Here is a 25,522-nt window from a genome sequence, read left to right as displayed (position 1 = left end):
ACAAGTAAACTGACTTCAAATAGTTTTAAGGTATTGGAGAAACATGAAACAAGAAGAGGAGGGTGTTGGGGAGGGACAGGAAAAACATTGACAATCTATATCCAACATGATAAAAATAACACTTGAGCTTGTTAGGAGAGTAGAGGCAGAAAAAGTGTTAATTTTACACCTAAAGCTACCTTCACTCAAAGAAGAGGGACATAAGCGCCCGGATTGTTGCTTTACAGTAGTGGCTTCAAGCCATATATGTTTAACCTCTGAACATCTGAAAGCTGTACATTCACCTCCAAGCATCAATGAAATAAGGTTTGATGTGCCAACATCCATTAAGTATTCCCACAGTACTGTAGATTATATACCAAAAGGTTCAAAACTCAACACCATTCATTTCCACCACCAAAACTGTCTAAACAAATATGTCTTCCTCATCCGAACATTGTACGTCATGAAGGCCCTAGCTTTGATAGGGTCAGCATTCAAATACTCAAATGCATACATCTGTTTAGCTTCTTCCAGACCATCAACCTCCATAACTGCCTGTAGCAATTCAGAGGGATTGATTGTAGTTTTACTTCGCTCCATTGCATCAGCCATCCGCCGAATGCTTGATGCCACTGCCAACATTGCCTCCTGAAGAGAATCTGAGCCACGTGATCGCTTTGGAAGTTGTCTGAGAGGCTCCATCACAGGAGGCTCTTGACTACCATCTTGCAAATACTCCGGTTGCCCAGTATATGACTCTGTTCCATCTGTATCACTTAAGTCATCTGAACTTGGTGATAAGAAAGAAGCAGAATCTTCTTCCAAATTCTTATACCCGGTTGGATGACTTCCATCCTTCATCTTAGCCCAACGACTAGGGGCTTGATAATTTCCGCAGACAATCTTTAGCTCATCATACATCTCAATCTGTTTTCCTCGAAATCCTCTTGCATCAGGATGTGCCTGCTCAATATATTTGAAGTTAAGCAATAGAAAGAATTTTTCCTTCAAAATTTTTATTAGAAAAAAAAAAGAAAAATGGAGAAGAATGCAGAACACACTGACCGCTATGTGTCTTTTCCAAAGATCTTCGCTGTCACATTCAATCATCTTTGAATTTGGATTCCACCTGAATCCATCCTGACTTAGCATATCCCTCATCACCTTGTACCTTTTCTTAATTGTCTTAAGACGATTAACAACTTTTTGATTGTTCAAGTTTAAATTAAAACGAGAATTCACAGCAATACAAGCAGCAGTATATGCATTTTCATTAAAGCATTTGTCAATTTTATTCCCATTTTTAGCCTGAATGGCCAGTGCTTCAATGAGACACTTGTCCATTGCAATCGACCATACCACATTTCTTCCCTTATGCTTCATCTCCCTTCTCTGTGCCTGCAGGTCATAGTGGTCCATTCCTAATCCAGTACAACGAAAAAAGAATGGCGTTGTCATGTTACGGTGCAATAGAAAACATTGCTCAACAAAAATTATATAGAAGTCAAATTGAGGATTCCATGATGCCACAATCATACAAACAAATAAACAAAGCAATGATTATCTAAACAATTTTGACTCCGGCTGAAAAATAATATTCATATTGTTTTCTCATGTTAACAGACAATAGAGGACACAATAAAGTCCAAGAGGAGAGTCACATTACATTCTGTATCAACAAAAATTAGTTTGCAAATAACTTCCGAAATGAAGTCCAAAAGCAATTTCACTGTAAACCTCACATCCTAGTTAACCCTAATTCAATTAAAGAATTAACCAAGAAAAATTGCAAACCTATATAACCTTTGCATCATGCAACTTAGGCTATGCCCCGTTTCTCAGAGCATTTGCTACTATTATTGACAATGAAAATTACAAAGGGAATTAGTTGTCTGACATGTAATTGGTATGCCCTAACTCTTACTGCTTGAAAATTAAATCAGCTTCAGCATTTAAGGAAAAAGAAAAGAAAAAACCTCAGTCAAAATGCACTAAAATTAAGTCAGTTTAATGCAACCCACACAGTTTGATATTGTCTCTGAAATGTCTTTATTGGGAATCTGAAAGACTAATATTTCATTGTTTACTTCTCACTATCTATCTATATATTACCAAACGAATTCCTTGCCCTCCTATCTGTTTGGTTTCATTGATGAGACAGTGTTAACTGATATGCTCTCAAGTTTTATATATTACCCGTGTTTCTTGTGATTTTCAGAATATAGATCATAAAGCAGGATATTTTACCATGTTCTCTTGACCAAAATGGCAAATTGGCAGAGTCACTCAGGATTACAGAGTTGCTCAGTAAAAGCAAAAAGGCAACATAGCTGACAAGAGGAAAAGGATTGTCAAAGAAGGGTCATGTGGATCATCATATCATCTGATAGAACTGTGATATCACCCATCTTGCTCCACACCCACCCACCCCCCACCCCCCCGGGGTGCAGTCATGGCCCCTGGTGGCATATCTACAATGCCCCATACATTCAAATTTCATTTCTTTAGCTCCCCTCAATTTTTCCAGCAGCAGACAATAGTGAACACCAACAACACAAGGACATGGCTTCTAATTCACTATTGAATATTCAAAATGTAATAATAAAGTTTATAGCTCAAAGACTCATGGTCAATCAGCCATATTTGTTTAACCATATATGCAAAGATTCTAACAGTACTTGTAATCTTAAAAACACAAGACGAAAGCACATGCAACTGCAAAAAACTAACCCTTCCAACCAAACAGAAAGGAACCATGCTTTGGGTGTAAATTACCAGCACATGAAACCATATGCAAATTAGGACAGTTAGGAGTTAGAAGGCAGGGACGTAAAAGTGGCTTGGATCAAATGACAGAAATGAGCAGTGTCATTCTGTGCAAATTGGGTGATTTAAGCATTGGAAGGCAGGGCTAAACAGAGGCTTGGCTCATATCATAGATATGGACACTATCATTAACCCTTGAAGAACACAAGGCATTGATAAGATCTAATACTTGTACAAGTAACCAGATTTGCTCTTATGATAACTAAAACGAAAATATAAAAGAGAAGAGAAAACCTAAGCAATTATACTCCTTATAAGAAATAAGATGCAGCTGGATTTTCTCCATTTAAATCCAATAATATGACAGACCACAACTTGGAATATGGATGAAGCCCAAATTACTCACTTGACCATTGTTTTTATTTTCAATTGAGTTGTCATACTTTTATCCTTCTGTATGTATATAGATGTAAACATTTAAGCAATTAAACACTTTGAAATGATGCAACTGTATCCAGTTTATAATAGTTGATGTTAATAGCAAACAGAAATGGTCTATATAGACTTAAATTGCCATTACTTATGGGCAAATTACAGATGATAAGTAATTAACTTGCACTGATGAGGAAACTTCTGCAACTTAAAGGCAAATGTTACACAAATAATGAAAGGGCAGCCTTTCCTTTCATCTTGCAGTCTCAAATCAAATCAAATCCCTCAACTCCATAACTACCATATTACCATACACAATGCTCAAAACTGGACTGGACATTGACTCAACCAAAGAACTGGATGAATAGGTCAACGACTGAACTAGTTTACAAATTAAAAATTGGATAAAAATAAAAATTATGAAAGTAGAAAAATAAATAAAACTACACAACTATTTATAGTCACAGGAAAATGTGCAGACAGCTAAAACTAAGGATAACTATAACTAAGAACATAAGTATTCACTACTAATTTCTTCTATAAATCACATTCCCAACTATCAAATTTCAAGCATATATAAACAACTATTAACACTTATGTAGTTCTGACTGAAGATAAATCCAAATTCTATTGATGCGTAATGTGAAAGAAACAAAGGAAAATAAAGACTCACCTAAGTTTCACCCCCCCCAAAAAAAGAGAGAAAGCCTTACCTAAACTAGGAAGATCAAGCTCTCATGGAACAAAGTAATAATAAAGATCATAGTTCTTTCTCAAAAAGAAAAAAAAAAAAGGGCAGGGGGTTGTTGGCTTTTGATTTTTATAATGCAATATGACATAGGAGTAGGTAGATTACATGAATACTCTGTGAAAATGTCAACACTACAATTTAGGCCCTGGTATTTTCAAAAATCAAAATGCAAGACCCCTGTTCCAACATGCCATACATAGTATGATGTGCAAAAGGGTAAGTGTAAAGGAAATGACAAAATTTTGAAAAACTGGGGAACTTTGGGATCTTAAAATGCCAAGGATATGTCCATACATTCAGAGGGGAAAGTTTTGCATGACAAAGAGAGGGGACAAAATATTTGTTAACTAGCTCTTACCAGGTTAAAAAGCTCAATACCAGAGAAGGTGGGTTAGGCCAAGTTCTGACTCTTAAATGGTTGCACTGTAAGATCAGACCAATCAAGGATCAAATTACCAACCTGATAGCACAGTCGCCTACAACAGAAGCTCACTCACAAATCCAACTCATTCCCCTGGACTTCAACTATTCTACTTGCTAAATGAATTACATAACCACTGTCCAATAAAATTCAACTCCTAAAACGCATCTGCTCCGTTAAAAAGAAAGGCCCATGTCTTTCACTTTTAATTCATCGCATTTAAATATAATATCAGACTGGAAGAGGGAAAAAAACAGCCATGTATCAATCTCCATCCCAAGTAAAACATACAAGGTATTTCTTAAGTCCATAATTTTTCTTTCTTCCTTTTCTTATATTATGATTTTTGAGGCTATGAGGATGGAATTCTTGTCTTGCTTTTAACATATAGGGGTTATCAAATCTAAAAATTTCTGTGTCTACAAGTGAGTAGTTAGTGATCAGTGCTACACTGCAATTCCCTCTCTCTTACCTCACTTCTTATTTGCTTAATTGTATCCTCTTTGAATTCTAGCCCTATGTTCATGGTGATAAAATGTGAGGGTTTAAAAGGTTGAGGGTTCACGGTGGATGGTGGGAGGACATCAGAATGAGCCGAAGGGGGTTCTTAACCAACCCCTTCACTCTCCAACCTCCAATTATGTGTACACACATAAGATTCAAACTGCTGGAAGTATCAGCTCTGAACAATCTCCGACAAAACTACATATTAAACTAACAATTACATCAATTACACCACTCATAAACGCTGCAGAAATGCTATTAAGACTACAATAATTACATGCGCTAAGGGACTAGACATCTTACTTCCTTCTAATAGAATATAGATACCCATGTTTACAGGAACATAGAACTTTACAAGACAGAGACATTCCAGATTAGGAAAAACCAGTATGAGAAGTGTTAAACTTTTTTAGGCTTAACCATTAAGCCCGATTTATAATGCCAAAAGTTGCACAAGGCAAACACTTGGACTATAACAGCATCTGAGATCGAAATTCCATACTTGATTGGAATATATAAGAGAACATAATTATAACAAAACATAATCCAAAGATTCTGATGTTAAATTACAACAAAAACCACAAAAGTACACATACATTTATCAGATAATACTCAATTTGACCCCAAACAGGTTGTGGAAGAGCTCTGCCCCACACCATGTTCAACAGAGGAAGCATTTCCACAAATAGCCAAGGGTTTTCAGTAATCACCATCAGCACACAGTATTGATGTCATACTGAAAACCGAAAAACTATGGCGGGAAAAAGAAAGAGGGAACAGAACAACTCACTTGAAGTAGCAAGTTTAGTCACTCGACAACACAAAGGTTAATTCTTTGAAACCAATGCTTAGTCATTTTTTGCTAGCAATGACATGGTTTGTTATCCAATACCAGTTTTTCAGGACATAAGAATTGACTTGAAGAACAATCATGAACTTTTCCCAAGGCATGCAGTTGCCCATACCAAAAGATTCAAGACAACTTAATTTTCATCAACTAGAGCAGTATCTATCCAAAACTAAGTCTATGCCAATGTTCAGTGAGGTATTCGTATTGGAAAGAACTGCACTAACTTGTAAGAAATAACAAATCCCACCAATATCCAAGCTCACCAAAAACAAGATAACAACATCTCAATCTTTCCAGGCATTCGCCTCAATAAAATTGACATGCCTAAATCCCATGCTAACCAAGCTCAGCACCTAACTTTCACACATAGACAAGCATTTAGAAATCAACCATTTGGCATTGATTTGGGCTGCCCAATTCCTCAATTACTCAAACAGTGCCCAAACCTCAGCTTCTTTACTAAAATTCACCAAAATGAAACAAACCCATTGCTCCTTCCATCACAAATAAGCAACCAACAAGTTAATAAACACAAAACAATCCAAAAAAAACATAAAAAAAAATCAAATTATATAATAGTTTACACTTCCTATAAACAAACAAACAAACAAATAAACAAAAAAAAATCATTTATAAAAAAGAGAGAGAAAGAAAGAAACCTTGGAATCGTGATTAAAAGTAGTAGAAAAAAGGTAAGAATCTCTGGCCGGTGAGAAACCTGATACGATCGCCGGAAGAGATGAAAAACGACGTCGTCAGGGAGATGCTATAGGCGTTAAGTAAATGTGATGGTGCATTTGGGCAGCTTATTTTTATTAGGGTTTTCTTTTGAACTTTTTGCTGTTGTTTTCCTTTTCTTTTTTTTTAATTAACTATTTCTCGTGGGATAAAAACAAAAGGCAATGAGGTCAAAAATTTTCTCGAGGGGAGCCACTTTCTCGAGGACCAAACGCGTGTAGAGAAAAGTTCAGTATGAGTAACATTTTTGCTAAAGTAAACTAGGAATTTTTCTGAAGAATATGAAGGTCCCGTCACACTCTTCCACGTCAGTCCAAATTTGGCAACACGGTTGTCCAACTTTGCTTCTTTCTTTCTTCTCTCCCAATGTAAGAAAATGAGCCATTTGGTCAAAATTTACACTTCATATGTGATTTAAGAAAAATTATGACATAATATCTGAACATATTTAAAAAAAATTAAATAAAATTTTATATTTTAATTATATTCAATTAAACTGGTATAATTTTATTTAGATTTAAATAAAATTTTATAATTAGCAACCAATTAATTATCATGGATCAAAATATCATTTGTTATTTTATACCACGTGTTGTAAATGTAATATACTGATATATTATATTTGATGATAATGTGATATACTTATATGACATGATTATATAATATTTTCACCACGTTATCCTCATAGAATAAAAGCTTATTTTAATTTTATTAAACAATTTAAGGTTTTTTTAATTTTTACTTCTTACATTGTAAGAAAAAGAGAAATATGATCGCAATTCACACTGCATATATATGTTATAAAGAAAATTTTATTCTACAAATTAGTGACTTAATTTCTAAATTCTAGATGTGATATTGTTAGAGTATTGACATGTATTTTATTAAATATATCTATGAAATTAATTAATTAATTCGTGTATATAACAATTACCTATTTCATAGTTCCATGTGAAAAACTTAACCATGTCTGCGATCCCCATCAGAACTTCTTTTTGTATTAGGTTATAGATAAAGTAAACAAATGAGTATGGTACCATGAATCAAGTGACATGCAAAATTGCATAAAAGTACATTTGGGGCTTTTATTTAGAATTGCATAAACTAAACATTGTACATGGTTTGTACATCTTTGCCAGGGTGATGCCATTTGGGGCATCTGACTCCCATTCATAGCTAAGATAGTAAGAATTTTTTTTTTAAAAAAAATCAAAGATCTAAAAAACACCAGCAACGGTAGACAATGATATCCAAATCCAAATTAATGCAAGTATAACATCAATGGTTCTCACAATGCAGATAACCATCCAAAATCACTAGCAAACCGTAAGACAAATCACACAGTTCAACAGAGAGCCAATACAAACAAACTGTCATCCAACAATACTTATGGGAAGAACAATCCCAGCCAAACTGGAACAAAGGAAGACAAACTTAATGCCCTAAAAGAGAATGAAAATATGCCCTAGATGACACATTCAATCAATTCCAAGTAAATAAAACACCCATCAATAAAACTTTATGAGCAAATGGATATGAATCTCATACGGCCCGTCAATAGGAAACAACATCAACTAAGGTCTACAAAACCCAGCACTCCAGAATTTCAAGCAGAACATTATCCAGATCATAAACTTCCACAAATCACCAGGAAATGAAAACAACCACCAATCGATTTCAGCAGAGATGAATATCTTACAAAAGCAACAATTTACAGGCTAGGACCCAGATACTCCATATATTACTCAGCAAAGACACACCAATCAACTAATTATAGCACAAATCAGCATCTAAGTGACGGAACCAATCCCAACCTATGAACAACTTTACACCTGGTTTGTATTTTCCCAATGGATGCCATGAAAATGAAGTACACATAAACCAAACTCCAGTCTAAATGAAAGGTGGACATATTAGCGTCAAATAAGTCGAGCAACCATAAATTTTGTATATATAATTCAAATGAGAGAGAGAGAGAGAGAGAGAGAGAGAGATTATAGCTATGAAAGTGTATGAAGTCTCCTGAGCATGACTTACCACACAAGATGATATACGATTGAGATCATATTTCTTGAAATGATCTTCCAATCACCATTCCATTGGTTTTTGAAATCTTAAAAAAAATAATCAACTGGTAGTCTACTACAATACCTATATATCAAAACCACAACCTTCTGGATTCACCTGAATAATGGCATCCAAAACTCCTCATAAATTCCTGTAAAAACTGGGGTATGAACCTGATTTGCAACTGTTATTATAAATCTAATAGGTTCATTCTATTCAAAGTTTAAACAAACATAGCAATAAACAGTACTTTGCCGTATGAAGTCCCATCGTAAGCAAATACTCACACTTGGTGCATTATTCATCAAATACTAATTCCATATAAATTTTCCTTTCCTTAAAATGAAGACAAGGCCATCATTTTGCCTGGTAAAAACAATATATGAATGAATTAATATTGTTATATGTCACTTTTTATTGCAGGGTTGTCTCTTTGATGGTTATAACTAAGATGGTCCAAGGTGAAAGGCAAACTCCCCTAATCACCTGGACTGTCAGATATAGAAATGAGAAGTACTGATTTCTAAAGTTAGTTAACTTACTAAATTTATAATCATCTGCATGTATAGAAATGATAAATAAATAATCATGTGGTACTATACATATTCAGTATCATTGTTTTATGAAATCATTGTTCAGCATCATTGTTTTATGAAAAGCTTTTACGTTGTAGATCCCATATTTTGATGAATAAAATAACCCTGTTTTTCCAACTTCAAGGGGAACCTATATGAAAAAAGTAAAAATCAATTGTAGATTTATAATTTTCCAAAATTTTTTTTTCATAATTCCTGGCAGATAACTCTGACCAAAACATTAAGCATAATTTTCAATAAATGAGACAAAGGCAAGGTCATACATAGATAAAACAAGTCTCTTCTTATTAGAATAATTGCATCACACAAGTAGGAGTTCATCTCTCTTCTTCATGTATATAATCTTGACATATGATCAGTAAGTATTAGAATATACACTCCCATTAAAAAAAGAATCCTGTGAATAACATGACTAGAAGCAATGAACTGGGCTCAGATTCCTTACCATAAATTTCAACTTGAAAGCATCTTAAGTATTTTCTAATTCAACATGAAGAAAGAGATCACATGCAAACTAGAGGCAGAGATATTCTCATCCAAAAAACAGAAAATCAGTATGGTAACTAATACCAGACAAAGATAAAGTAATTCTTCAAGAACAGGAGATCAATTAAAAATTTGAAGCAAGAAATATCAAAGTCCCAAGGATGTAACATAACATGGCTTGGAAATGATATTACTGGGATATCCAATAAACCTCACTGAAATGGAGGATGGGATAATGGTTAAAAGTTTAGCCTCAAGAATATAACTAAAACAGCATGAAACAGATAGTTCGTAAGATATGTTGATCATTTGAACAACTCGTAACAGAATTTAACAGTGGATGCATTCTTTTACTTAACAATCAAGTCAAAGGATGAGAAAAATCATAATAATATGAAAGATAAATGCTTGTTTCAGTATTATTCACAATGCAGCATTCACAAATAGGTCTTCTGCTTCTATTATAGACAGGGAGGTGCGAAGTATTGTGGTGATAGATATATTCACTAGATTGTAGATGCTAAACAGAAAGCCATGCTTCCAAGAAGAATCAGCAAAAATGTTTACCTTCCTCATCATAATACATTAGAGAACCTCAGCGAGTTAAAAAAAGGCCATTTCGCAAGAGTAAAAACAGGCAATTGATTGGAAAGAATTGACATGTTAGTGCCAATGTAGATTCTCTTGTGAGAAAAAAGAAACAGATAAAAACTCTTGCATTCAATATTAGATCTTCCTACTGCCTTACTCTTCAATCCATAGTTGGTAAACAAGGGTCTTTCAATTAAACAGGCATCCTGACTATTACAAATTACCTCTTAACAACACCACATGAATGACATGAAACATTATACCAAAAGATACAGTGGACAACCATATTCAGTTTTCCTCACTAATGCAGCTGTGCTGAAGGACGCAAATTCATTATAAAAAGAGAAAAGGGGTAATAACCCAAAAATGAGTGTGGACTTATGAATTACAGGAACACATTATTCACATTATAATGCTATTTTTCCTACTATGAATAATACATATCGATACAAAGAAACATAAATTTCATCATGTAAACTCAAAATGAAGCTATATCATGATAATATAAATTTTAACTAGAAGCTAATCTCCAATAACATGATCCTTTCATAGACAAATCCAAAAACAAAACAATAACCAGTCATGTGGCATAATGTGGCGCTCTAGCAGCCATACTAGCAACCTGAGCCTGCATTTGGGCAGCCCTAACTTTTGCTGCAGTAGCCCTATGAAAGAACTGCTCCCTTGACAACAGCCTCACATTCCTCAAATACTGATCAAACGGCACAGCCCCATCTTGCACTGCCTTATCCAATGAATAAACCACATCCTCAATAGCTAAATCTGCAGATGTGCAATCCAACATCTGCTTGGAAAGCACGTCAACACAATAAAATGCCTCATCAACATTCACATTAGTCATTCCTAAGTTCTTCCTTTTCCCTTCGTTATCTCTAACCCAACTGTCCAACACATCCGTATTCATCAAAATAACCTGTAACTGCTGTTCTAACCCTTCTTTTTCGTCTTGCATCTCTTTCAACCCTTTATTAATCTCTTCCTCTCTCCTTCTTAACACCGCTTGAGCCGAAAATAACCCTTCCACTTCAACTTCCCTTGCTTTTCTCATTCCAATTATATCCCCATGAACCATCTCCACCAACTTATTCACCGCATTCCTTTTATAAACCTCTGATGCATCCTCCGTCTGTGGAGCAGGAGATTGCGGCAGCTGTACCCTCCCATAAGGCGAAGGCGGATACCCTGCGGCAGCCGCAGCCACCCTGGGCGGCGGTGGGTGCTGCCCGTAACTAGACGTCATGGAGGAATTAATGGAAGGGTTGGGGCTCGGATTAGGGCTTGGATTGGGACGACGTTGAGAATAAAGCGGGGGATCACGAGCAAACGCAGAGCTTAAATTAAGGACTAAATCGACGAGATTAGAACTTGGGTAAATCCAATTTTGCAAATAAGGGATCGAAACTAACCCGGACGGAGTAACGTGAGGATGCGGGCGTTTAATAATCATGTCGCGCGTGGGATTCACGTAGACAACCGGCGGATGACGAGGGTAAGATTCCATGAGCCAGATTATGATCGGGATGTTGTAAGTGACGCCCTGGAAAAGCATGGGGATGGTACCGTCCGCTTGGAGAAGGTTGACGGATCGGCCGTCGTTGTGAGTGAAAGTGGCGGTTTTGGGTTCGAGGGAAGGGTAGTGGGAGGTGACGGAAAGGAGGTGTTGGCGGATTAGCCATTTGGTGTCTTCGGTGTAAGGGAGGGAGGAAGGGCCGCGCTGGGAGAGGACGGAGGAGAGGAATTGTTGGATTTGTTGGGGGTTGGGTGGCGGCGTCGACGGCGGTGGAACCATTGGGCGATGAAGGATTCGGACAGAAAAGAGGAAGGGCAAAGAGAGGAAAAAGGAGAGAGATTTTGTTCTGGGATTTTGCTTAGCAGAGCTGTTTTACGCGTTGCTGGTAGCAGGAGCCGCCTTTGCCGAACCTTCTCTTTCGTTTTCTTACTCCATCACTTAATTTTTTTTATAAATAACATAAAATTTAAATGCCAATTATTGAATTAAATTTATATACTTTTATTTGAGGCTAAATACAACTCTATATCCAAACTAATTTATAATTTTATATAATGTTGTGGAAAGTGAAAATATCATATCACATATCTCAATTTGTTACCTCACGTTTGATTAATAAATATTAATTTATTAATAATCACAAACATTTATTGAATTTAAAGTAAAAATATAAAAATTAATTAAATAAAATAAAAAATAAAATATTATTTAAATAATTTAATTTTTTTTTAAAACGTTAGGATGATTTATTAATTTTAATAAATATTTTAATGTTGGGTTTTTTTTTTTTTTCCAATTAGCATCTTATGGATATTTTCTTAAACAATTAACACTTTCTAAGTAACTTCTCTTCTCAAACTTTCTCTTGTTAATTTAATCCTTTTTCATAAGGTATTTTATAATTTTTTTTAATTAACATTTTGTGGATATATTTATTTAACAATTAACATTAACTAAATAACTTGGTTTTCAAAAGGAGTTAACCAGTTAGGTTTGTTTTTTTCTGTAAAATTTTAAAATACCCTTAAATGTGAACAAATATACTAACTTTATATTGAAACCATAAGAGAGGTAAGTGAAGTTTGCTCAAATTGTAATAAAACTCTATTTATGATGAAAGATAATCGTTTTACAATATTCATGCTATCTCAAATTTAATTTTCATATTTGATTTTATGAGAGATTTAAAAAAAAATTATATTTTATATTAAAAAACATGAAAAATAATTTAAAATATAAAACAACTTCCACAATTCCATTTGGATAGTATGAATGGAAAGCAATGTCATTTGGTGTAAAAAATGCAGCATCTGAATAACAAAGAATAATCAATCACATCTTCAATCCTTATTCCCAATTCACAATAGATAATTTACATAATTACTTGTCTACTTCTCCCTAAATTATTCTATATTAATCCCCTTTCCCTCTAATTTCATCTCCAACCTATATTTCCTCCCAGGGTTCTACATTAATAAGCTTCAAGACTGATCTCTGTCAGTTTCCAAAAGATGAATATAAATACATATACAGTCTTAGAATTCTTAGTATATACCTTTGCTGTAGCAAGACTCATGAGAAACTTGGGTCCAGCATTAATGGCTGTTTTGGCATCCATGGCACTTAGTACAGTCCCACTCCCAACCTGCAATTTTGATAGCAGCTTCAAAACTAATGCAGAAAGATGATTTGGTTAATTAATCCATTACTGGAAACTCTCTATAAAAAAACAATTATGTTGTCCACTACCTTTGTAATAGGTCTGCCAATATGTGACTAAACCAGATTGAGCACCTAGAAAACTTTCTGCCTGCATCTGCTAGTAATTATCGAATAAGAGTGAAAAATCAAGGGCTTGTAGGCACCGTGCAAAAGAACCTGTAAGAAACGCTATACTTTATCAATCAAATTAATTTGGAACTCAAAGGCAAATTCATAGAATGACTAATAAATTTTATCGTTCCACATTTCATTAATACATACAAAATCATGGATGTAAAATGAAAATAATTTCTCGCATAAAAGTAATTAAAAAAACTTTCCCACTATTGAAAAGAAAGGGGATAATACAATTATAGTTAGATTGAAGGAGTTTCTTTTTCCAAATTAAAGAGTCAAGCATAAGGTGGTACAGTAAGAACAAGTTATAGACAGGAGATGACAAAAACATGAGATGTTGCTCCATTAAGCAGTCATGGCATGGCTTTCCAAACCTCTTGTTTCTTCTAGTTTGGAACCTTTAATTCAGACTTCACACTCAATATGAGATGAACTAAGAAAATTTCATCAGAAATCTCATTATTTCCATGTTCAGGGCCTTATTCCTCAGAAATTTCGGATTCCAATAATAAACTGTGCATTATCGCTCAAGAATGAAGAGTCATAAAAAGATAATTTCACCAATAAACAGCTCTTAAGAATTAAGACTCATACAAAGACAATTTCACCAATAATCTCCACAAGAACAGGTTCCATTCTTGAAGTGGTGGAACCGGTGCATATCTCGCACTATGATTTCTCGTCGAGTCACAAGTGAAATGTATTTAGTTGCATTATGACAGTCACCACAAACTCTCAGGTTTTTTCTAATGTGTATGGGTGTGCCTTGGCTGGTATTCAAAAGCCCAAATGCAATAGCTAGCCTCTCACTATGGGTACTGTTTAACTGCTCTTTAACATCATCTTCTACATCATGTATTGAACTTGTGTCAGGCACATAACCTGCAGCTTTGATCTTATCTCCCAGCTCCTCAAGGAAAGCATAGATCTTTTTGGACTGAGGATGGTTTGTGGTCCCAGAGTAGAAACTGTGAACTTCATTCCTCAACTCCACTACACTGCAGCCAGGTGTTTTCTGAAGCCCTTTCTTCTTCATCAAAGTTCTAACTTTAGCCACTTTACCCCACATTGAAGCTGTTGCATATATGTTAGCAAGCAGTATGTGGTACCCACCTTCATCTGGATTTAATGCAAACAATTTGTTTGCTGCCTTCTCTCCTAACTCAGCATTTTTATGAATTTTGCAAGCACCCAACATGGCACCATAAACATTAATCCCTGGCTCAATAGTCATCTTTTGAATGAAATTCCATGCCTCATCTAGCCGACCAGCTCGACCAAGAAGGTCAACCATGGCTCCATAGTGGTCCATAGCAGGTTCAATGCCATAATCTTTTTTCATGCTGTTAAAATAGCAGAGCCCCTCTTGCACCATACCTGAGTGGCTGCAAGCAGAGAGAACACATAGAAATGTCACATCATTTGGCTTAATGGAGCCCTTTTGCATTTCATTAAACAATTCTAAAGCAGCTTTTCCAAGCCCGTGTGTTCCATAACCATCTATCATTGCATTCCATGTAGTCACATGCCGCTCTTTCATCATATCAAAAAGCTTCCTGGCAGTGTGAATTGCTCCACATTTTGCATACATGTCAACCAGTGCAGTCATCGCAAAAACATCAGCATCCAAACAACCTCTTATACAAAATCCATGAATCCACTTTGCCTGGCGTGTAACTGATAAGTCCGCCAGAGCAGGAATCACACTCACCATCGTAAATGTATCCGGTCGTATATTTCGAGAATGCATCTCGTAAAAGTAGTTTAAAGCATCATTACTGCACCCATTTTGAGCAAAGCCTAAAATCATAGCATTCCAAGAAACAAGGGTTTTACCATGCAATTTTTTGAAAATGTCTGCAGCGATGTCAACTCTCTTACATTTGGAGTACATAGAAATCAAAGAGTTCATAACAGAAACATTGGAACCAAGTTTCAACCGATCTGATACCTTATGAACAAACATTCCGCGATTAAGATCACCCAAATCAGCACAAGCATGAGCAGCCCCCATTATCGTAACATCAGTCGGTTCCACTCTTTCATCCAACATCTTCTGAAAAACAACCATCGCTTCTTCAGCATTTCCACTTTGAACATAACCATCAATCATTGAATTCCAAGACACGGCAGTCCTCTGTTTCATCCCATCAAAAACCAACCTCCCAATACCAACAAACCCACATTTCGAATACATATCAAGCAATGCAGTGTTGATATTCACAAGCCCTTCCAAACCTGCTCTCATAACATAACCGTGAACTGCCTTTCCTATTTTAACCAATCCCATATCGGCCACAGCAGGCAAAACCGAAACTATCGTAATCGAATCAGGCCTTTGTCCTTCCTCTTGCATCCTAACAACTAACCCCAAAGCAAGTTTAGCCAAACCATTTTGTGCAAAGCCAGAAATAATCGTATTCCACGAAACCAAATCTCTTTCAGGCATTCTATCAAACATCTTATAAGCTTCCTCAATTTGTCTACATTTTGCGTACAAATTAACAACTCCAGTCATTGCAAAGACATTCGAAGAAAACCCATATTTTATCAGCTGCCCATGGATCTCCTTACCCCTTCTAAGCTCCCCATTATCACCAAAAACTTTCAACAAGTAAGTAAAGTTATAAACAACAGGCTTAACATTATCAACCTTCATTCTAACAAAAAACGACAAAGCTTGGTTTAATGATAAGTGCTTGGCATACCCTTTAAGCAAAGTGTAATAAAGAACGTCAAGTTTATCTTCAATGGGTTCAAAAACAGAGGCGGCTTCAGGAATGCAGCCGTGATTGCAGAAAAGGCTAAGGAGTTTGGTTTGGAATAAATGTTGGGAGTAGAGATTGGATTTGATGATATGGGGAAGGATTTGGTAGACTTCTTTGATGGAAGTTGAGAGTTCTAAAAGGATGGCTGTTGGGTGTTTATAAACATGGAGAGGGATTTGGGTTCTTTGGGAAAGAGTGTGGGAGTGGGGCTTTGGTGTTGGGGTGGTGAAAGGTGGAGGAGAAGTTAAGAGCTGAGAGCTCATGCTTGCTTTGCCTTTCTTACATTTCTCATGTCTGTTACCCCTTTTCCTTTCTACGTTTACATGGCTTCTTCAACTGGGAGGAGGGCTGGAACTGGATTAGGATTACGGGGATTTTTGTTGTCTCTTGGTCTGTGCTAAATGGGCCGTGTGTGTCCATAGTTATTTCTCTCTCCATTTTTAAATATTGTAGGTCCATAATTATGATATTTATAATCATACGGTGTTAACGAAAATTAATATAGATTATATTATATTAATTAAATATCAAAAATATTATATAATATATGATACGTATTATATAATTCAATATAATATATTTTTAAAAAGGGGATTCGTTCTTTAATTTTACTTTTTATATTTTATAAAATTATATGTATAAAATATAATACTATGTAGCCCTACGAAAGAACTGCTCCCTTGACAACAACCTCACATTCCTCAAATACTGATCAAACGGCACAGCCGCATCTTGCACTGCCCAGCGCTGCAAAGCTCCCTTTTCCCAGCAGTGAGCTTGGCACTGCAGCGCTGCCAAGTTTTCATTCCAGCAGACGCAACGCTGCAGTAGAGGTTATGATAGGACTAAGTTTGTATCTGTTGAGGCAGTTGCATGATATTGTCATAACGCACGGGCTTGAGAATTCGCCTATTAGATGTTGACAAAATTAAGTATTTAGAGTTATTATCAATTTTTTTTGTATAAGTGTGATTGATCACTTATTAACTCGGTTCTAATCGATGAAGTATTAAATTAATTTTTAGGTCCGTCGAAAGAACGTGAATTGATTTAGGTTTTTACAGATGGGTTCGGGAGTGCGGTTATACACGAGAAAGAATTAGCACCTTGATGGCTTCCGTTTCATGAATGGTACCGTTAAATCTTACGTTATTCTATTAGAGCTTAAATTATTGATGTTTTTTTAATCTTTGTTTATTAGTTTATTCTTTATTATATTAGTAGATTAAATTTTTTTATTCGATTTTATAGATGTATATGATGTAGCTATAAAATGATGTCATGATGTATCATTTTTAAATAATAAGAATAATAACCTTTTATCGAAAAATTGGTAGACTATTCCAACGCTTTGATGAAGTCTTGAAGTTTTTCTTATCTAGGGATATCATCAAAAAAACTCGTCTTTACGAGCTTGTCGAGGAAATCTTATCATTAGAATTCTCATTTCATTAACAAGATAAACGTGTCATGTTATGACAGGATAAAATTATTAATGATATCTATATGAGTGCGCTTAAACATAATTTAGTTAATTGATAATTTATGAAACAAAATATTTGAAGTAATTTATTGTTTATTTATTTATTTATTTAATTATATATTTTTTTTGAAAGCATACTATTTAAGTCACTAACCTTTAACTAATACTATGAGTTAATATGTTTTATTTAACTAGACATTTCATATTTAATAAATAATTAATTATTTAACATTTAAATTTTAATTTAATTAACTTTATTTAGGTAAATTTGTTTAAGCTAATTAACTTCTTATACCAATCTAGATTTAAATATAATATTTTATAAATTAATTATATTTTTTAATTTAAAAAATATTATTTGAGTTAATGGGTATTGAAATATATTACCTACAAGCTAGAATAAGCCTAAAAGTTTTAAATGGATTCTGCTGTTCAGTTCGGCTCTGAGTGCCTAAGCTCCAAATTGCCGTTTGGTCTAAAAAACCTCCCTTTTCACTTTTTTCCTTCTTTTTTCCAATCTCTATATATTTTAATACCCATTAACTCAAATAATATTTTTTAAATTAAAAAGATAATAAATTTATAAAATGTTATATTTAAATCTAGATTGGTATAGATAGTTAATTAGCTTGAACAAATTTACCTAAATAAAGTTAATTAAATTAAAATTTAAATATCAAATAATTAATTATTTATTAAATATGAAATGTATAGTTAAATAAAATATATTAGCTCATAGTATTAGTTAAAGGATAATGACTTAAGTAGCATGCTTTCAAAAAGATATATACAAATAAATAAATAAATAAATAAGACAATAAATTACTTTAAATACATTGTTCCATAAATTCTCAATTAACTAAATCATATTTAAGCATGTTTATGCAGACATCACTAATAATTTTACCCTGTCATAACATGTCACGTTTATCTTGTTAATGAGACGAGAATTTCGGTGATGGGATTTCCTCGACGAGCTTATAGAGATGAGTTTTTTCAAGGATATCCCTAGGTAAGGAAAGCTTCGAGACTTCACCAAAACATTTGGGATGGTCTATAAACTGTTTTTCGATAAAAGATTGTTGTTCTCATTAATTAAAAAATGATAAATTATGGCATCATTTTGTGGCTACATATGCATTTGTAAAATCGAATAAAAATTTTAATCTACTAATATAATAAATAATCAACTAATAAACAAAGATTAAGGAAACATCAATAATTTAGGCTCCAATAAGATAACATGAGATTAAATGTAACCGTTCGTGGAATGGGCGCTATGGGGTGCTAATATTTCCTCGTGCGTAATCGTACTTTCGAACCTATCTTTAAAATGTAGATCAGTTTTTGTCCTTTCGACAGACTTAAAAATTAATTTAAGACTTCGTTGACTAAAATCGAGTTAATAAGTAGTCAATCACACCTATACAAAAAGGATTGGTGGAGGCTCTCAAGTATTTATTTTCGCCTGAATCTAGCGGTCAGGTTCCTGGGTCGCTCTTTATGACAGATGACGACTCTACTAGAGATGCTTAGAGAGTCGAGCTATTAATTAATAATAGGTTATCCTAAGCCTTTGGTAATCAGGTGTTTCTTTTAGTATTAATGATTCATTTTGCATATTTTTGATTGATGTATTTATTTATTCTGTTATTATTAATTTATTACTTGTGAAAATTTTAGAATAAAGGGGCATATGATAAGTGGTTAAAAGTCGTTTTTATTCTTTTTCACACACAACACGATTTGCATTCATGCATAAGCTCTTTACGCGGATTATGTCTTTAATTAAGGAGTTAAGTAGCTACGTTCTTGTGAGGTGATAACCTCCGCACGAACTAGTGAAGACTCGCACTTAGATCGAAATTAGCCTGTTTGAAGCTTGTAATGGGTGAAGATCGGAATGTCTTACTAGTCCAGGTAGGTGACAGTAAAGAACAATTTGAGAACCTTTAGCTCCATTTGCAACTCGAATTTAGCATATAAAATACCGTGAGTAGCTTTTACTTAGATAGAGCCTTACCCGAGAGAGTTCACTCTTTAACTAGGTACACATGAAGGAATTTTCTTTATTCTCTCTATTTTAAATTCTCATTCCAAAATAATAAAGGTACGAATATTCATGATACTAATTACTATCATTCATTTTTTGTAATCAAAATTACTTTTAAAATTTTTATTTACTATACTAACTTGAGCTTGTTATCATTTTTTCTTTTGTATGTGTATATCTGTATAATAATTTTGCATATAAGAAAAGTATTTGTCACTTGACAGTTATCGACGGTGTAGATCCAATTGCATTTATGGAGTCATCATGGTTATCTTTATGCTATGATGGGATATATAAGGTGACTTAGCACATGACAAATGCCTAATAAAGTGAAAGAGATTGCTTGACAGAAGGTCATATTTCATCATTACCTAGTAAGGTCCATTTTGATCTTAAATAAAACGATTTTACAGACTTATCTGACATATGAGAAAAGTGAGAGGTCACGATGCGAGCAAATTTTGATAAGAAACATGACCAAATAGCTTGACTTTTTAAGGTCCAGATTGATGATCAATTGTTAAAGGTATTTGTGCAATTTTAAGATCCTTCGTATAGATGTTTTGTGTTCAATGAAGTCGATATGGTATTGACAAATGAAGAATATTCAGTTCTTTTTCAAATTGATCTTGATAATTTTAACAAAATATATTAGCGAGGACAAAAGATCAGATATAAGCAGAAGTTAGCCAAGATGATGGGTATTACTCCGAGGGAAGTTGGTCAAAATTTAAGAAATAGGGAGACAATGAGTGTATCCCATGGAGCTTTATACGCAATTATATCATGAAGCATTAAGACTCCGAGCAAGATCAACTTGTGATGGCGTTAGGAATATATGAGTTAGTGATATTTTTCAAAGTCTTGAGGCATATGGAAGTGAGAATTATAGACTTTTTCGAGCAAGTTATCGACAAAGTTAACTCTTCTCCATCAATCATAATAGAAACTCTCAAATTATTGAATTATTGTAGAGAAGAGAGGGAAGGACGATTTGTGGGGTACGTATAACTTCTTTCCATTTGGATAATAAGTCATTTTGAATGTAAAGTCAAAAGGTTCAAAAAACTATTTCATCCACAAAGTGCCCCTATCAGAGAATTTTGTGAGAGTGAATGATCAAAGAACAAGACTAAGAGGCAATGGATCACTAGACTTAGAAAACTCATAAGTGTGAAGGTAATATGGAAAGCTCTAAGGATGTCCCGTTGTCCAATTATGTACAAATGTGGAAATTAACCTTGGGTATCGTTAATTGGGTAATGGAGAGCAATCAGTTATGCTCCAATCATGGTGAGAAGGCAATTCGGGTCGCGAAGCAATTTACGCTGTTGACACATATACTCAACACTTTGGAGTTTGCTTATGAAAAGTTTACTTTTTGAAAAAGATTGAGAAGATTGCACGAGTATGAAAGAAAATAAGCTTGACTTATTTTCATCAGATACGTAACTTTATCAGTGTACCTTTCTTAGTCTACTTGGCTTATTTTCTTTCATGCTCGTGCAATCTCCTCAATCTTTTTAAGAAGTTGATTTTTCATAAGCAAACTCTAAAGTGTTGAGTAGATGTGTCATCGACACAAATTGCTCTAACCCGAATTGCCTTCTCACTATGATTGGGGCATAACTAATCGCTCCCCATTACCCCATTAGTGGTACCCAAGGCTCATCTCCACATTTATACATAATTGGGTGATGGAGCATCCTTGGAGCTTTCCATGTTACCTCCACACTTATGAGTTTTCTAAGCCTAGTGATCCACTGCTCCTTGATCTTGTTCTTTGGTCATTCATTCTCACAAAATTCTTTGATAAGGGCACTTTGTGGATGAAATGGTTTTCTGAACCTCTTAACTTTACATTCAAAAATACTTACTATCTAAGTGGAAGGAAGTTATGTGTACCTCACAAATCGTCTTTCTCTCTCTTTTCTACAATCTCTTCGAATCTCGCACCTAAGAAATTCACCCTGAAAGAGGTAACTCTTTGTCTTTCTCGGGTGAAATTCTACCTTTAGATTAACTCAAATTGTATTTCTTTTATCTATATAACTTATTTATATTTTATCTTTTTTTTTATGTTTACTTATCCCTACAAATCATATAAAATCTATCTACCCTAACTTGATCTTATCTTATTTCATTTTATTATATTTTTTAATTTACAACTTTTATATTTTTTTATGTGCATATATTTTTGAAAAATAATAAAACTATTATATAGCTAATGAACAAATAAAATAATAAAAACAACCAATCCAACAAGATCAAACCCAAATTAATAGTCACTAAAATGAATAAAAATATTACTTGCAAGCTAGAATAAGCTTGAAGTTTCAAATGAATGTCGCTGTCTAGTATGGCTCTAAGTGCCCAAACTCCAAATTGCCATTTGGTATAAAAAAACCTCCCCTTTCATTTTCTTTCTTCTGCCGTTGACTTTTCTTTCTTTCTAAAAAGCTTTCCTTTTTTTTTATTCACTTTCTTCCTTCTTTATCCCCTTATCCTCCCATTCACTCTTCTTTGTCTCTAAACAGCTCTCTTTTTTCACTCTCACTGACTCTCCATCTCTCATGGTTTCAACCTCCACCCTTTCCTCTTTTGCTCTCACCGAAATGATGCTATTGGAGCTTAAATTATTGATGTTTCCTTAATCTTTGTTTATTAGTTTATTCTTTATTATATTAGTAGATTGAATTTTTTTGTTTGATTTTATGGATGCGCATGATGTAATCGTAAAATGATGTCATGATTTGTTAAATTTTAAATAATGAGAATGATAACTTTTTATAAAAAAAATTATTTATAGACCATCTCAATGCTTTAATGAGGTCTTGACATTTTCCTCACCTAGGGATATCTCTAGAAGAACTCGTCTCTACAAGTCTTTTGAGGAAATCCCATCCTCAGAGTTCTCATCTCATTAACAAAATATACATGGCATGTTATGACAGGATGAAATGATGATATCTACATGAACACGTTTATTAATTTAGTTGAATCATAATTCATGAAATATGTTTAATAGCTTAAGGTGATTTATTACCTTGTTTATATATTTATTACTATTTATTTTTTATTATATACATCTTTTAAAAGCTTTCTATTTAAATCTATATTCTTTAATTAACATTATAGATTAATATATTTTACTTGACTATATAATTTATCAAATAAACAATTAATTAACTTTTAATGGTTAATTTTTATTTAGTAATGTTTGTTGAAGCTAATTAATTAACTATATCAATTTAAGTCTAAATGTAATATTATGTAAATTTATTTTTCTAATATTAACAAAATGATTATTTGAGTTAATGAGTATTGAAGTTTAGAGTTCGGATTTATCTCGACGTATTGGTGAAAATCCGTCTCGAACTCTGCATCGAAGAAATTTGCCTCAAAAGTGGCAACTCTTTACCCTTTTTAGGTAGAATTCTATCATTGGACACTGAAATAATCATTTTTATTTTTTTTATAATTTTTATATTTATATCATGTATTTTTTATATATTATATTTACAAGTATCTAAATATATTTATGTTATAAATATTTCCTTTTTTCTTCTTTTATCTTATCCTTCTCACTCATTATTAGTATTATTATCATTTTTTAAACTAAACTAAGCATATTTTCCTACCGAAAAGCAATCAACAAAAATACCACAAGCATAATCCATGCTTTGGGACTTACCCAAAGTTTTAATATTATAGACAAAAAGACCCGGCCCAAAAGCCCAAAATCCTGCTCCAAATAGTCAGCTCTCTCTTCTCCAGAACGGCGCCGTTTCAAGGGACAAAAAACTGAGACTGGTAGGCCAATGGCAAGCACCCCATATTTCTATTTCAAGGGACTTCAACAATGGCTTAGGGGTGATGAGAGAGGCATGAGGCGAACATGTATGTTTATAAGCTGCCAAGTCTAATCAAAGTCTTGCAAAGGAAATGACAAAAGAAATTTACGTAACTTATGTCCTTTATATTTTTATATTCTTAATTTCAGAAAGGAAAAACAATTGGTAGGTTAAACTAGTTGCCCTACGTATTTAAGATGCTTGACTTTCAAATTATGAATGTTTCGAACAATTTTTATATTTTACTATATAGTGGGATGTGAAATTATTTCTTTTAGCTTTGTTTAGAGGAGAGGAGCTAAGGAAAAGGGAAGGGAAGAGGGAGAGAGTTTTAATGGAAGAAAAGGGATTTAGAAGAACTCCAAAGTTTCAATTCTTCTTTAAGCCCTCTAGATTGAGGATTAAAGTTAATTAATAAAAAGTTTACATGTATTTTAACATTTCATTTCAACTTATGAAGAATATAATGGTAAAATAACAAAATAATTAAGTTAGTAAAGTACATGTACCCGAGCATTTGGTTCATTGGTTGGTGCATAATCTCTCAATCTAAAAGGTAAGATTCGAATCCCCCTTCCTCCAATTATAAAAAAAAAAAAGATTAGTAAAGTACCCATTCCTTTCCTTCCTCTCCTTTTCTAAGCTACCAAATAAAATTAATTAAGGGAATTTCCTCTCCTTCCCTTTCCTTGGTGTTTCCCAATATAGGATTAGATTCGGGGACGGATGCATGCTGGATGTTTTACATCAAGTGGGGGTAAAATTATTGAAATGATCAAATATTCATGAAAAATTAATTTGAAGTAATAAAAGTGAAATAAAGCATTGATAAATATATCAAATTCAACTCATATAGTGCTGTCATTTTTGAAGAAAAGAAAGTTCATCGTACAAAAATTTTAAATCTAACTATATAGTGGTTTATATAATATACTTTAATATAAAGTATACATTGATTATCAAGTGGGAAACATTGTATTTATATATATAATACCTTTTCAAATGACAACCATACATGTTTCAACAGAAATGTCTTGTCAGGAAGCTTGAGAATGAAAAGCAAGCTTACTTTCCATGGTAAATCTACGGTACGGTTCAGTGCACCATCAGTCCAGTTTTGCAGTGGCAAGAAAAAGGGTAGCAATCAATCTCTTCGCGTTCAGCATCCCTTAGCCATCTCGCCTAAAAATGGAAGCGACCAGCACGTCTTCACCTCTTCATACCTTTTCTTCGCTACATATGATGATGAGTTAACATTGAGCATTAATATAGTGACAAAATTAGTATTTATCTTTATATTTTTTATGAGTTAATTACATTCTTGGTCGCTTAATTTTTCAAAAATTTTTAATTTTGGTCATCCAACTTTTGAAAAGTAATATTTTGGTTTCTGATATTTATAAGAGTTAATAATTCTTTTTTAATTTATATTACCATATTGACATATTCACATGGTAAGAATAGTTGATGCATATAGTCGCCACACGGCAAGAGCAATTCATGTGGATAGTGACATGACTGGTCCAGTGGAAAGCGTGTTATCGTTTAGCATTTGAGTGGATAAAATAATAGTACTTAAAATATTGATAACTAAAATAAAAATTTCCCAAATGTAAGACAATGAAAAAGATAAGCTATATTTTTTTGAAAAAAAAAATTTCAAATCCAACTTTACCTACATAGAGATACATACTAATATTGAATTGGGAATAACGGTGATTCTGAACATGAGATGAGAGCCTATTTGATGATTTTGTTGGATTACGAGCCTAGCTTCCCCTTCATTTTCTCAAATTCGACTGACGACATA

The 25,522-nt window shown here is 33.8% G+C and overlaps 3 protein-coding genes across 6 annotated transcripts; all 3 read right to left on the bottom strand.

Moving 5' to 3' along the window:
• Positions 1-70: 70 nt before the first annotated feature.
• LOC110425680 (Myb/SANT-like DNA-binding domain protein) lies at positions 71-6,678 on the bottom strand. Of its 2 annotated transcripts, XM_021440619.2 has the most exons (3): positions 6,366-6,678; positions 1,048-1,403; positions 71-945 (listed from the first exon to the last, which is right to left on the bottom strand). In XM_021440619.2, exons 2-3 carry the CDS (start codon positions 1,399-1,401, stop codon positions 385-387), a joined length of 915 nt encoding a protein of 304 aa, XP_021296294.1. In that variant the 5' UTR covers positions 1,402-1,403; positions 6,366-6,678; the 3' UTR covers positions 71-384. The 2 variants fall into 2 exon arrangements, with proteins under 2 accessions (XP_021296294.1, XP_089641277.1); XM_089785151.1 differs by lacking the exon at positions 6,366-6,678 and having other exon boundaries at positions 1,048-2,318.
• Positions 6,679-10,476: 3,798 nt separating this feature from the next.
• On the bottom strand, positions 10,477-12,151 carry LOC110425764 (protein ELC-like). Its single transcript, XM_021440758.2, has one exon. It carries the CDS (start codon positions 11,992-11,994, stop codon positions 10,765-10,767), a length of 1,230 nt encoding a protein of 409 aa, XP_021296433.1. The 5' UTR covers positions 11,995-12,151; the 3' UTR covers positions 10,477-10,764.
• Positions 12,152-12,294: 143 nt separating this feature from the next.
• On the bottom strand, positions 12,295-16,693 carry CRR22 (Pentatricopeptide repeat (PPR) superfamily protein). Of its 3 annotated transcripts, none has more exons than XR_002446091.2 (3): positions 14,437-16,693; positions 13,465-13,593; positions 12,295-13,386 (listed from the first exon to the last, which is right to left on the bottom strand). XR_002446091.2 is itself a non-coding variant. In XM_021441077.1 (2 exons), exon 1 carries the CDS (start codon positions 16,583-16,585, stop codon positions 14,159-14,161), a length of 2,427 nt encoding a protein of 808 aa, XP_021296752.1. In that variant the 5' UTR covers positions 16,586-16,692; the 3' UTR covers positions 13,463-13,593; positions 14,149-14,158. The 3 variants fall into 3 exon arrangements, 1 of the variants encoding a protein (XP_021296752.1); XR_002446090.2 differs by having other exon boundaries at positions 12,296-13,360; XM_021441077.1 differs by lacking the exon at positions 12,295-13,386 and having other exon boundaries at positions 13,463-13,593; positions 14,149-16,692.
• Positions 16,694-25,522: the final 8,829 nt, after the last annotated feature.

Source organism: Theobroma umbraticum, unplaced genomic scaffold (assembly GCF_002168275.2).
Source record: "Theobroma umbraticum cultivar Fairchild unplaced genomic scaffold, ASM216827v3 scaffold_12.1, whole genome shotgun sequence".
NCBI lineage: Eukaryota > Viridiplantae > Streptophyta > Magnoliopsida > Malvales > Malvaceae > Theobroma > Theobroma umbraticum.
Note: the sequence above shows the minus strand (reverse complement) of the source record. Positions and strands in the feature narration are given on the sequence as shown.

Bases quoted from the DNA above. Each gene is read 5' to 3' on its own strand.
- LOC110425764 (XM_021440758.2), bottom strand. From the start codon at position 11,994: ATGGTTCCACCGCCGTCGACGCCGCCACCCAACCCCCAACAAATCCAA.
- LOC110425680 (XM_089785151.1), bottom strand. From the start codon at position 1,518: ATGATTGTGGCATCATGGAATCCTCAATTTGACTTCTATATAATTTTT. The intron at 946-1,047 runs GTCAGTGTGTTC...TATATTGAGCAG, and splicing joins TTTGGAAAAGACACATAGCG to GCACATCCTGATGCAAGAGG.
- CRR22 (XM_021441077.1), bottom strand. From the start codon at position 16,585: ATGAGCTCTCAGCTCTTAACTTCTCCTCCACCTTTCACCACCCCAACA.